Source organism: Myotis daubentonii, chromosome 13, assembly GCF_963259705.1.
Source record: "Myotis daubentonii chromosome 13, mMyoDau2.1, whole genome shotgun sequence".
Lineage (NCBI taxonomy): Eukaryota > Metazoa > Chordata > Mammalia > Chiroptera > Vespertilionidae > Myotis > Myotis daubentonii.
The window spans coordinates 45,290,522-45,303,691 of record NC_081852.1 but is presented as its reverse complement, the minus strand read 5'-3'; the positions used below and the strand labels follow the sequence as shown (position 1 = coordinate 45,303,691).

The 13,170-nt window shown below is 39.6% G+C and overlaps 3 protein-coding genes across 20 annotated transcripts in view; 2 read left to right on the top strand and 1 right to left on the bottom strand.

Annotated features, from left to right (window-relative positions):
- Positions 1 to 4,553, top strand: part of CHUK (component of inhibitor of nuclear factor kappa B kinase complex) — a 33,459-nt gene extending 28,906 nt beyond the window's left edge. For 3 of the 11 annotated variants that reach the window (XR_009448236.1, XM_059661050.1, XM_059661044.1), the window contains 2 exons: positions 302 to 438; positions 1,028 to 1,166. Coding sequence is in view for 8 of the 11 variants with exons in the window: in XM_059661044.1 (XP_059517027.1) it covers positions 302 to 438; positions 1,028 to 1,148 (258 nt within the window). In the remaining 3 variants the exon portion in view is untranslated. Of the gene's footprint in view, positions 1 to 301; positions 439 to 1,027; positions 1,167 to 2,538; positions 2,641 to 3,381 lie in introns of those variants that run through there. The other 8 variants (XR_009448237.1, XM_059661051.1, XM_059661048.1 and 5 more) reach the window with 6 other exon arrangements.
- The window catches only part of LOC132214241 (histone lysine acetyltransferase CREBBP-like), a 390,706-nt gene that overhangs the window by 207,895 nt on the left and 169,641 nt on the right, over positions 1 to 13,170 (bottom strand). The window lies entirely within an intron of this gene.
- Positions 7,054 to 13,170, top strand: part of ERLIN1 (ER lipid raft associated 1) — a 40,446-nt gene continuing 34,329 nt past the window's right edge. The window contains exons 1-3 of one of the 8 annotated variants that reach the window (XM_059661060.1): positions 7,060 to 7,189; positions 7,519 to 7,641; positions 9,473 to 9,554. In XM_059661060.1, coding sequence (XP_059517043.1) covers positions 7,529 to 7,641; positions 9,473 to 9,554 — 195 coding nt within the window. In that variant the 5' untranslated portion in view covers positions 7,060 to 7,189; positions 7,519 to 7,528. Of the gene's footprint in view, positions 7,308 to 7,330; positions 7,642 to 9,472; positions 9,555 to 13,170 lie in introns of those variants that run through there. The other 7 variants (XM_059661064.1, XM_059661062.1, XM_059661065.1 and 4 more) reach the window with 7 other exon arrangements.

Genomic DNA, 13,170 nt, shown 5'->3' with positions numbered 1-13,170 from the left:
CAACCTGATTTGGGGTTAGACATGCCTGACTAGTTAATCAAAAAGATCTTTTGTTCAAGTGGGTTTTTTTTCCTTCCAACTAAAGTGGAATAAGGTGGGTAGATACATTTGGTTTTAGTCAATGAAGAATGGGCTGGGGACAGGATAGTGATACGTAATACCCACGACTGGAAATAGTTTTGTGCAGAAATACTCTGGGTGTACATATAAGTTGTGATAGAAATGTAAGTCTTAGGAATATGGTAGGAAGTTGTTTAAATTAGCTAAGATGCTTGTCTATAATCTTTTTTTCCCCCTTCAGACACAGAGTTCGGCTCGGTCCCTTGTAGGGTCCAGTCTAGATGGTGCAGTAACTACCCCTCAGGCATCAGCATGGCTGCCCCCGACTTCGGCAGAACGTGAACATCCTCTGTCATGTGTGGTAACTCCTCAAGATGGGTGGGTTCACTTTGTAACAAGATAGTTGTTTTTATAAGCAGTGATAGGAATGAGGCAGTAGAGCATAGTGGTTAAGGCATAGTCTTCGGTGCCCTATACACTAGGGTTGAGTCCTGACTGTCCTTTTGTAATAACCTTGTGCAATTAAGTTAACTCTTTTAATGTTCACATTTCCTCATCTGCAAAATGGGAATTGCTGTGAAAAGTCAATTAGACAACAAATGTAAAGTACTGGGAAGTAAATATGTATTCAGCAAATGTTACTTATTAGTTCAATTCATATTCTAAGTTCTCTCTCTGTTATTGGCTTATCAGTTCTTTTACCCAAACTTTATTCTTCCCATAATCATTTATCTCTGAGAAATTTTGCTGTCCTTTTGCATTTATCATTTTGGGGTCTTGATCATTCTGATAAATGAGTTTAATCTACTCTATTTTATAACTTAGTGTGTCTAACATCAGACTTTTTTAATGCCTTAAATCAGTTTTGCAAATAAGAACTGAAGTTTTAAGCCCTATATTTTCTTTTATTAATTCCTACTCTTCTGCTAAAAGCTGAATGACTATCCATTTCTGTTATTTTTCTCAGCATAAGATGTGCCGTATCCAGAGCCAGTGGCTCTTTGCTAGCTTGTGTATTGTCGCTTTTCTCACAATTCATGGAGACCTCTACAGCACCAGCATTTCCTGGAAGCTCTGCCCATAATTAGTTTTGCAGAAGTGCAGCCATGTTACATCACTGCTCAGGAGGTCGTGCAGTTTACATATTCTGTACTCTACTTATATGAGAGAAAAGCACATGGCAGGAAGGCAAGCTGATAACAGGTATTTTATTTTTTTAAAGAAAGCAAGTTCCAGGTTACATCTTGGGGTCACTGTAGATTTGACCCGGTATATAATACATCCACAGCTATAGCACAGGCTGTAATCAATTATATAGACTTTAGGAAATAATCTTATTAATCAGAGTTAAATCATGTAAATTTTAATACATTACGAAACTTTTTGCTTTCATTAAAGGCATGTAGTTTTGTTAGGGGATGCTAATGGTCCCAGATGTCAACTTTATACAGTGAATTTCAGATTTGAGGTTGTGGTTATTTGCAAAACAAAATTCCTGTATCCGACAGGAATTTTAAATATACTTTTCAGTAGGAATACATTATAAAGAAAAACTGATTTCAATTATTATGTGGTACTTAACCTCCAGGAATTGGGAACTGTTGACCTCAATTTTATCATCTGTTGAAAAGGAGCTGAATTAGAATTTAGTTCTAAGCTAATAGTGGCCATCATCCATAGCCTCAAGCTGATTCTAATAGGGTAGGAACTCTGAGGGGTGGTAAAAGGCGAGAATAGGGGCCATATGGAAGAGGAAAGCATGGAAGGTGGAAACCAGAATCAGGATTGCCTGCAAATGTAAACTTCCAGGAATCTTCTCGGTTCTGGTCAGCTCCCCTGTCACACTGTTTTCTTCTGCTCTCCTCAGGAATCAGCTTGCTTGTTTCATTTTTTCATTGCTGTCATCTGTAGTTTCCAACCAGCTTTTCACCTTCCCTGATCTTTGCAGAACAGATTATACTTTTGTATCTTCTCCCCTGCATTTCTTTCTCTGAAAAGTCAGCATGGTGATGTGCTTCCTAATTGTAATGAAAGGGAAATATTCCAGAAACAAAAAGAGATCTTTCATCTGTCTGTGCCACAAGGACCTACCCCCACACCCCCATCCAGCTTGCATTTCTGGGGTAGGGTGTGTGTGTGTGTGTGTGTGTGTGTGTGTGTGTGTGTGTGTGTGTGTGTTGTATATAATTGTCACTTTTATTTCAGAGGAAAATCAGATTGGAATTATAGTGGACTTATTGTTAAAGCTGGGCAGAGGCAACAATTGGAGTAATAGGCAGGACTTTGCCTCTGGGTGGGAAGGATAAGGAAACTGAAGCCTACAGGAATCAGCTGCATTGGGGTGCAGGGGTGCAGGAAGGGCATTGATCATCCTGACCCTGAAGACCAAAAAGTAGAGAAAATTCTTATGTTCTTTTGCAGAATTTGAAAAGGTTTTTTTTTTTCTTTCTTTTTTTTTTTTTTCTCTTCATTTCACAGGGAGACTTTGGCACAAATGATAGGAGAAAATGTGAACTGTCTTGGCCATTTAAGCACTATTATTCGTGAAGTAAATGAGGAGCAGAGCAGTAGAATGATGGTAAGTTTTATATGGACATGGATGTGTGTTTTAGGTATTTTGCAAAGGGTTTAACTTTCCTTAACTGGCATTTGGGATGCATATGAGGAACAGAACTGAGAGGAAAGAGAAAGAGCATTTGAGGAATATCCTTGACCTCAAATCCCCATCTTCTCTTACTCGTGCATATACTAGGATTATATCATCAACAATCTTCAACAGTAGCATTTTTGGGCAAATTAAATGATTGATAAAATTTCTTTGCAATATGATCTCTGAAATTAAATGGTTTGTACTTTTCTGCTTCAATAATCAATTTTCTCCAATAAGATGAAGCAGGATTTATATTTGAATTATAATTAATTCAAATATAGTAACTGTTGCATACAAATGAATACTGTAATTATAGTTGTAATTAATAGAAGTATTTATATTAATAAGATTTAGTTATTGTGAATTACTGATTTAAAACTTGGAGAAACTGCAATAAAATGTTTACTGGATTAACTTTTAGTCTCAACATCAACTCTTTGTATTTCCTCTTTAATTATTTGCTTCAAATATTTATGAAAACTCTGAAGTATCTTTTTAATTAGCAGAAAATAAGGCAAACTAAATTCTAATTGCAACTTATTTATGCTTTTAATTTTTAAACTTTTGACTATAAAATGTACGGACATACTTAGAAAACTTGCAAAAATGAACACCCAAAACCTACCACTTATAGTCAACATCTAATTGTAATTTTTCATGCCTGGTTTTAGAGTCTTGATTGGAGTTGGTTAACAGAATGACTTACCACTTATTCACTGCGCCCAAACCAATGGAAGTTGTTGCTGCACATGTTCGAAATTTGTTTTTTCCCATGAAACCATTCTTCAAACACCATTCAGTGGAAGAAATGGCTGTGATCAAAAACTACATATGGTTTTACAAAGGCTATATTTTGGCTTTGGGTAATTTTAACTCCTGAACAGATATAATTTTATGTTGGTGAACTTGTTTAAAAACTACAGCTAGTTAGGAGCATCATTGCCATCTATTTGTTTTTAAACTTTGTAAAACATTACTTATTTAACTGACTAAAAATACCTTATAACTTTTGGACATAAGGCCAAACATAATATATACAGAGAAGAAACCTTAATTAATGTGTTCCAAGTACACATTGTCTGCCTATGTTTCTGTGGCAGAGACTGCTCACAAGTAAAATTGTACTTCTTGAAAAATAAACCCTACCTCCTTGTGTTGCACTCAACAGTGCTCTTTCTGGCATCATAAGGAGTTGGGTCAATCCCATTTTCAATTTTATTACACATTGGATAGTGCATCTGTGCCTTCAATACCAGTGGACTGTCCAAAGTGTGCTATGTGTATATGTATTTAAGATGTACATTTAGTAATATCAAAGAAGAAATGTTAATTTATAATGTATTTGAAAACATCTGTTTCTTTCATTTGTAAAAATGAGTCATTTGTTTAAGAATCTTACATGTCTTGTCATACCAATATAAAGGTCTGCACTCCCTTATCTGTAAATCCAAAATCCAAAAAGCTCTGAAAACAAGGTTTTTCATAAGCTTGGTGACAAAACTCATTTGCTTTCAAATCCAACTTGAACTGACAATTGAATCAACTTACCCCATCTAGTGTGAATCTTCATTTATTTTGCTGCAAAAATATTAACATGTTTAATTATTTAGTGGGGAAGCTGCTGCCATAGACTGTTGGGTGTGTATGTAGTATGCACTGAATTACCTTTCTAAAATCTGAAAATTTCATAATTCTAAAACATCTGGCTCTAACGATTTCAGATAAAGGATTGTGGATCTATTACCTGTTAGGTAATTTAGAAGATACTTGTTTTTTAAAAATGTGAAATGCTTTTGTATTATAGACAGTTTTTCACTTTGTGTATTAAATGATTTTTAAATTACTTTTTGATTCTCCTTTCATTAAAATCAGATGAATATAGTTACCCTTGAACAAAGTGGGGGTTAGGGGCGTCAATACCCACACAGTAAAAAATCTGAGTATCACTTTAGCTTCTATAGTTGGCCCCTAACATCTGTGAATTCAGCTAACAGGTTGGGAATGCGAAAATACTGTTTCGAGTCATGGCTGGTTGAATCTGCAGACATGAAACCACCAAATAAGAACAGCTGACTATTTTTAAAAAACTATGTACAGGACTTTGGGGCAAGGTGGTGGCATAGGTAAACGTGATACTTGCCTCCTCCCACAACCACATCAAAATTTCAGCTAAACTGCAGAACCACCATCATTCAGAACCACCTGAAACCTGGTTGAATGAAGTCCTACAACTAGGGGATGAAAGAAGCCACATTGAGACCAGACCAAGACCCGTAGGAGGAGCAGAGATGCAGAATGGGCTGGTCCCACACCCCCGTGTGGTGGGTAAAAATTGGGAAGGACATCTCACCTGCAGAGGTCCCCCTGAGGAGCGAGAGTTCCCAGCCCCATACCGAGGGCCATTTGGATATTTATAACATCATTCACGGGCCACAGAAAATTATCAGCTTAAAAATTAGCCTGCTATATTTGGTCAAACATTTAACTCACCCCTAATGCCTTGGCAGGACCAGAACAAATTATTTTGCGGGCCTTATATGGCCTGTGGGCCAGACATTCCCCACCCCTGGTTGATCTGGAACAGACAAGGTCCCAGACAGTCCTAGGTACTAAAAGGCAAATGAATGGCACAGGTAAAGAAGAGGATAGAGTGGTCTGGGGGGGCTTGCTTTAATGACTCGAAGTCTATTTACCCCTTCCCATTTCCTGTTATCACCATTATAACTTTGTTTTTTTTTGTTTTTTTTTATTATTATTTTTTTTTATTGCTTAAAGTATTACAAAGGGTATTACATATGTATCCATTTTATCCCCCCGCCCTAGACAGTCCCCTAGCCTCCCCTATCCCCCAGTGTCTTATGTCCATTGGTTATGCTTATATGCATGCATACAAGTCCTTTCGTTGATCTCTTACCCCCCTACCTCCTGCCCCCCAACCCTCCCCGGCCTTCCCGCTGCAGCTCGACAATCTGTTTGAGGCAGCTCTGCCTCTGTATCTATTATTGTTCAAAAGTTTATAATGGTCTCTATTGTCCACGAATGAGTGAGATCATGTGGTACTTTTCCTTTATTGACTGGCTTATTTCACTTAGCATAATGCTCTCCAGTTCCATCCATGCCGTTGCAAATGGTAAGAGTTCCTTCCTTTTTAGAGCAGCATAGTATTCCATCGTGTAGATGTACCACAGTTTTCTAATCCATTCATCTACTGATGGGCACTTAGGCTGTTTCCAGATCTTAGCTATGGTGAATTGTGCTGCTATGAACATAGGGGTGGATATATCCTTTCTGATTGGTGTTTCTGGTTTCTTGGGATATATTCCTAGAAGTGGGATCACAGGGTCAAATGGGAGTTCCATTTTCAGTTTTTTAAGGAAACTCCATACTGTCTTCCATAGTGGACCATTATAACTTTGGACCTGCACTTTCTAACCACTTTGCTTCCCTGCCTCCAATCTCTCTCCACTGTAAACCATTTTACAGACTCACCGGCCCTAAAGCACTGCCCAAGAGGTTACAGAGCCCTCCTACCCTAGTCTACTTGTACAGTTATGGTCCCACTGCTAGCCTTTGAAGGCTTACAGTAACCATAACTGCCCAACCTACTCTAATTTTTCCTGTGTTTGTTCATCTCATTCCTTTCTCTGCTCTTTAACTTTATCCTTTTTGTGTTCGGTAACATAATCACATAATGCCTATTTTAAAAGAAGAGAATATGCAGTAAAAAGAACGTCCGTGTCTATTTTCTAGCCATCCAGTACCCTCTCCCTACAGAAAAGGTGCTTTGAGCCTTTCAAAATCTGGGACTAGCCTACCATCCCACTCCTTTCCATCATAATGGCTTCACAGGAGCTCTAATGCTCCCTGTTCCTTTTCATTTTCCTAGGACCCGTTCCTATTGCTTGGATGGCCATCAAGTCCTCGCTAGGTTAGCTTCGGGCACATTAATAGGTGCTCAGAAAAATACTTGATGAGTGACTATGCAATTAAATTTAATACCTTCCTCTTCGGAACTTCCACTTCCAACAAGTCTGGCTGCTCCTGAATTCAGTGCAGGACCCGTGCATGAAGCATGTGCCTGCCACGTAGGCTTCGGAATAAACCACAAGAAAGACAAACGGAACACTGGAGTGAGACAGTGGGTTTTTGCACTAGAAGAACTGACCAGTTCCTTGTTCCAGAGGCCCTCTTCTAACTCAGCATCCCCGCTCACTCTAGATCACCGACCTGTTCTCCAGAGCAGGAAACCAGCAGTGCATAGAAAAGAGTCCGCGCACTTTTACGGGAAATCGCGCTGCAGGCAGCCGGAGAATTTTGTCCCCTCCGCTCCCCGTCTCTTGAGTCGCGGGGCGAGCACTGCGTCGGCCTGCGTGCCCGCGCAGCCGCAGAGCGGGGAGAGTGGGCGGGGTCGGCTGTCGGCGGCGGTTGGCCCGGGGAAGCAGCCGCACGTGCGGGGCGGGGGCGATGCGTCACTGATCGGTGAGGCGCGGTGGAGGGGTGGGCCTCCCTTCGGACTCTGCGGCTGGACCCCCCCCCCGCCCCCTTAGTACCTTCTGCCGCGGGACGGCCATTGGGAGAGGGGGTGTCACGACGCTAAGTGAGCAGGGGCGACCCGCGGGCCGTTTTGCGCGGAGGGGGGTGTAGGGGAGTAAACGGGTCCTGCAAAAAGGAATGAATGAGGAAGAAGGGGCACCAGACTTCCCCGCGCGGCGTGCGGAAGGGAGCCAGTTGTGCGACGCGGAGGGTGGAAATCCGACAGGATAGGCCTGTCTCTCACGGGGCTGGGCGTCCTTTCCTCCCTTGTTCAGGAGAAACAGGATGAATATGACTCAAGTCCGGGTTCTGGTGGCTGCCGTGGTGGGTGTGGTGGTCGCCTTTCTCTATGCCTCCATCCACAAAATCGAGGAAGGACACCTGGCTGTGTACTACAGGTGAGCGGCGTGTGCGGTCGGCTCGGGCTGCGCGCGCACTCCCGGCGGAGTTGCCTCTGCAGAGTCGGGGGAGCCCTCTCCCGTCCTCGGCGGGGACTTCCGTCCTGGCTCTTGGGGGCCGAGGCGGGCTTTTGCAGAGCACCCTGCAGCTCTTGGACAATTTTAGTGCTATGTGTGTTTTGTGCAGAGGTCGAGTCCCTACCTATTCCTTGTAAGCTCAATTTTTGCAGGAAAAAGTGAATGAAGGCAGGCAGTGGCCCCTCCACCTGTAACTGAAGAGATGGGTAAATCGTTGTAGCCCATACACCTGTACAGGCCTTCAGTTTGAACTTTACATGCCGTTTAGAAACGCCGGTCCTATTAGTGATGGTTCTTACACCCCCTCCTTTCCCCCCTTAAAATCACCTAGTGTCTGGTTTTGGCTTCTAAGGCCAAAACATGACCACCATGACAGTTGTACATCCCTGGACCTCGAGACACAGAAACTCAGCATTGACGGACCCCCCTCCTCCCACCTTACCCTTCCTTCCAGGTTCAGGAAAGGAATTGTGTGGGATGTGTTGTTCTCTAGTTGGGCTCCAATGGCTTTTCCTTCAACATGGTACCACCAGTTCCTTTTGGCCTAGACACAGAGAGGGTAATCTGGAGAAATTGCGATAATAATGTATTGGAAAGGGCTTCAACTTTTTACTTGTTTCCATCATCCCCCCCAAATGATATTTCTACTTTTAAATCCATCCTGAGTCTTAGAAACAGTCTTCCCTGTGAAACGCTAGTTTCAAATGCAATTTCAGTGATATGTCTTAGTAGATGAATAACAGGTTAGTTCATATTTCCATCTAGTTCAGCATTGCCTTTGGCTTTCCTGGGAGAGGAGTTAGGGACACAGCTATCAGTTCCGTTCTTTCTGTCTTTTCGTTAGGGACACAGCTATCACTTCCGTTCTGTCCTTTCACCGTCCTGCTAGTAAAATCAAGGAAAGAGCTTTTCAACGTGTGGCTCTCAAAGAATTAGGGCTATACCTCAAACAGTTCATATTTTCCTAGTTATTTGTTATTAATCCTTTTCATACCTATTTATATTTTCAAATAGAAAGCTAAGTTCTATGAAGTTATTCTTCACTGCGTACAAAAGGACTTCTTTTTAATATTTGTCTCTCAAATGCCTTTTTTTTTTTTTTTAATAATTTCCAAGATGTGCTGTCATAGTTCACACATTCCAGAATTTGGTGAACAAGTCCACAGTTATATTCTCTCTACTTTTAATCTTATTCCCTCACCCTTTATATTGCTATGCTACTTTTTCATGTTTTTAAAAAATAAACTTTATGCACCCAGTATTTTAATTGCCTTATTATATAGGTAGATTAAAAGCATCTTGAGCCTCTGAAATTTTCTCCTTCCTTGAAAGTTTGTGTTATCTTCTTTTTTAACCTGGTGACTAAATGTATTATGTTTTGATCTGGTTAGTGTTATGCACAGTCTAAATATAGTAACTGAGAGCCATTAGAATTTTTTTACAAGTATTTTTCAGACCGTTAAAAACCATTGAAAATCCTTTGTACCTGTGAGCAGTGCTGGAAACCCAGAGGTATAGTTGGTTCATCTTATGAAACAAGCTGTAACATCAGCAGTTTAATGTGATTTTTTTTTTTACCTTCTTAGCTGTGGCAGATATTTTAGGGACCAGCAGTTGTTCATCATGTGTAATTCATATTAGTGAGGCTTTAATAGGTCAATAGCATGAGTAAGTGAATACTTATTACAGCATTTTAGATTTGGAAAGAGAATTTCTCTCTATAATTTTGTCAATTTGAAACATCTTTTGGCAGGGGAGGAGCTTTACTAACGACCCCCAGTGGACCGGGCTATCACATCATGTTGCCTTTCATTACTACGTTCAGATCTGTGCAGGTAAGCGATTTCTAAGGAAGCCCCAACACTGGATAGACAGGCGTGACAGGAACAGTTGCCACATTTGTGGGTGGAGATGGGTTTCCTGTTGCTTAATCAATGGCGGTATTTACTTAAATAAGGAGTTAGAGGACAGAGTGCAGGTGTCACAGTGCAGTTTGTGCTTTTGAACCACTGCACTCTCTTGCAGTATGTTAGAAGTAAGAGCTCAGCAACTTGGAAGAACTGACTTCTCACATGTGTATAGTGGTATGCAGCAGGTGTGTTCTGTTGCTGCTGTCAAAATAAAAGCAGGTCTTCAGCGCACAACTAGAAAAACAAACCAGTGATTACTGGTTTAGAACAGTGTTTGGTTTCCATAGGGGCAAGCTCCTGGACTATTGTTAACATGGAGGATCTGAATTTTTATACACAGCTTTTCTGCCTCACATTTTTGCCTGGGGACATTAAGCACAATTTTATGTGGAACCTTAGGGAATGTTTTATTTTGATAGCATTTCAGGATATTTGAAGTAGCATCTTATCATTGAGAACAGTGTCTTGATCGTGGGAAAGAGTAAAATATCTTTTGACATAAGATGATAAAATAGGATTAATCAGTATGATCATAAATCTATGGATTCAGAAGTTTGTCTACTATCTGCTAATTTTTTAGGACTGAGGAAAATGTATTATAGTTAAACTTGGAATTTAACACATTGCATACCGCATAGAAATCTTTAAGACATATGCCAGGGACCGCACGTTTTTGGGCAAACTGCACGTTATTTAAATCATCATAATGCACTTTAGGTGTTGTTTTTCAATAATTATAACATTTTTATTTACAAAAACAATTAAAGTTCCTAGTACTTTTTTAACGTATGGTACTGCGTAAAACATTTTCCTCTATGAAGAGGGACCAAACAAAATTTACATAAGTATCTAGATTCGCTTCTTTTTCCATGGGCGTGAAAAACGAGAACACTCGTGAGCGGTCCTTAACAGATGGCGCGCGAAACACAAGAAAACTCCTGAGTGGTATGAAATGTGTTAAATCTAGTCTTCTTGATAAGTGAGAGTTTCATTATAAATACTTAAATCTTCCAGGTTTCCTTCCAAGTTGTTTTTCAGGGGCTTAGGGCAAGAATTTGTATCTGTTGAAGTGAAATGTGTTCTTCCTTTAGCTGGACTGATTTCCATATTTTCTCTATTTTATTCACTCTTGCCTTCCTTCATGCTGTCACCTCTTCTCTCCTCATCTTTCCCTTCATTTCTTCTTTCCTATCTAAATCTTGCCAGCCTTCTTAAGGCTTATCGCAAATCCCTCTTTTAATCTATAGCTCTGAAAGTCTGTACTATAAATTTTGGCCTTTGGTCTTATTTCTTTTAGTAATATTGTCTTGTTTGTTCTCTAAGTTTTTGTGTGTATTTTCTTTCCAGAAAATCTCCAAGCTTCTTGAAGGCAGGGATTGTAACCCATTTATATTTCTGACCTTTCTACTTGTGAACATTGTTAAATTGAGCAGTAGGGTGTAGTGAACACATGGGGTCAGAAACCTGGAGACTTCAGTTCTGGTTAACACCAATTAATTATATGACTTTACAAAAATCACTTCACTACTGTAGACTTCAGTTATTCCTTTGTGAAAGAAGGAGTTTTAATTACATGATCTCACCAACAGCCTAAACAGTTTATGATGATGTTATCAATGGCAGCATCACACCCTTAGAGATTAGGGTATTTTGTAGGTCTGTTCAAAGCCAAGTAAATCTATCTCTGCCTTCTTGGAGCTTAGCATGTTGAGTCACACTGATGCGGAGATATATAGAAGAGATACAGATAATAAACATTAAATAGGTTTTAGAGTTTAATTGCAGATATAACAAATACAATATATAGTTTGTATACAAGTCTACAGACAGTCCTCTGGTTACATCGGACTCGACGACGTACGTCTTTTCGTGGTTATGTCGCCTTCTCCCATTTATTTATAAAAAAAAAGTTCCATCATTTCGACGTATGTACATATGTGCTTTATGTTTTTTATTTATTTACCACAAGTAAAGGTCAGGAATTGTTATCTTTTAAATGTTTTTTTACTGTTTCACTTCATTACTGCTATGTATGTGCTCCATGTGAGTGATGTAGATGCTTATGTAGGTGGGTTCTGAATTACAGCAAAAATCGCGTTACGTCGTGCTGTAGGAACGGATCTCCGATGTAACCCGGGGATCTACTGTATTTATATATTGCAATAAACTATCATACTTAATGGAAATGAAATTAGTAAAGAGATTTCCATGTCAACAATGTACTTTGACTTTACAAAAAAATTAAATGGTGGAGCCAGTGTGACTTAATAGGAATGTTCTTTTTTAATATGTGAAGCAGTAACATTCTAGGAAAAAAATTATATTAATAAAACCCTTTTTAAAAATTGTTCTTATTCAAATGAGACATGAAATATTTTACTTTCATGAAATTTTGGAACACATTAGAAGATATAGCCTTCTGTGTTGGTATAGAATATGACTAATGTTTTGAAGGAAATACAGTTAAATTGAGCTCATCTCTTCAACTTTTCTCTATCTACCTAGAACCTGTCACTATGTTTACCATCATCCTATTTCTCAACCCCTGAATTAAACTCAATTCTCTTCCTTTCTGGAATTTTACATGCAACCAGTTTTTTAATCCTTTCTCTATGATGACTCCTGGACTGACAGCTTTTAATTTCCACACCCTTTACTAAATCAGCCTAAATAAATTAATATTTTAGCTTCCTAGCTGGTTTTCTTGCCTCTAAATATGATGGATACTGAGATTGGCACCACATATGAGCAAAGGAATTAAAGAAAAACATATATTTTTTAAAAAATATATTTTATTGATTTTTCACAGAGAGGAAAGGAGAGGGATAGAGAGTTAGAAACATCAATGAGAGAGAAACATCAATCAGCTGCCTCCTGCACACCTCCCACTGGGGATGTGCCCGCAACCAAGGCACATGCCCTTGGCCGGAATCGAACCCGGGACCTCTCAGTCCATAGGCCGACGCTCTATCCACTGAGCCAAACCGGCTAGGGCAAGAAAAACATATTTTTGAAAGGTTTATTTTGTGGCTGTATATAAGATAGATTAGGGAGGGCTCAAGCCCCTCCCTCCCTCCTTTGAACATGCAGGGCTCTCTACCTAATATCACCATGTTCACTTCTCAGAAAATCAACTTTCATCTATATCGCCCCTTCTGCTGCAGGCAAGCCAATCTGCTTCCTGTCACTTGTACTAGTATGTACAGTTTGTTCTCAACTGTGTATATTTGAATAGGATATTTATTGAACCTAAAATGTTCCTCTGCCTCGTCTGTTCTTATTCTTCCCCCTGTAGACCTAAGTTATAAATACTTCACTTTAGAGAGCTTTTCAACCTATCACTTTACTCTCTGCTATTTAATACCTAACAATTCCGTTTATACGCTGTTGTTTTATACCTGCTATAGATTGCTTTGTAAGGATTTTATCTCCTGTGTTGGATAATGAGCTCTTTGGAAACAGGGACTATACTTTCTTTCTCCTTTGTATTCCATAAAGTAATATGTTGCTGAGTACTTCATAAGATGCAGTGTGTCTAGAA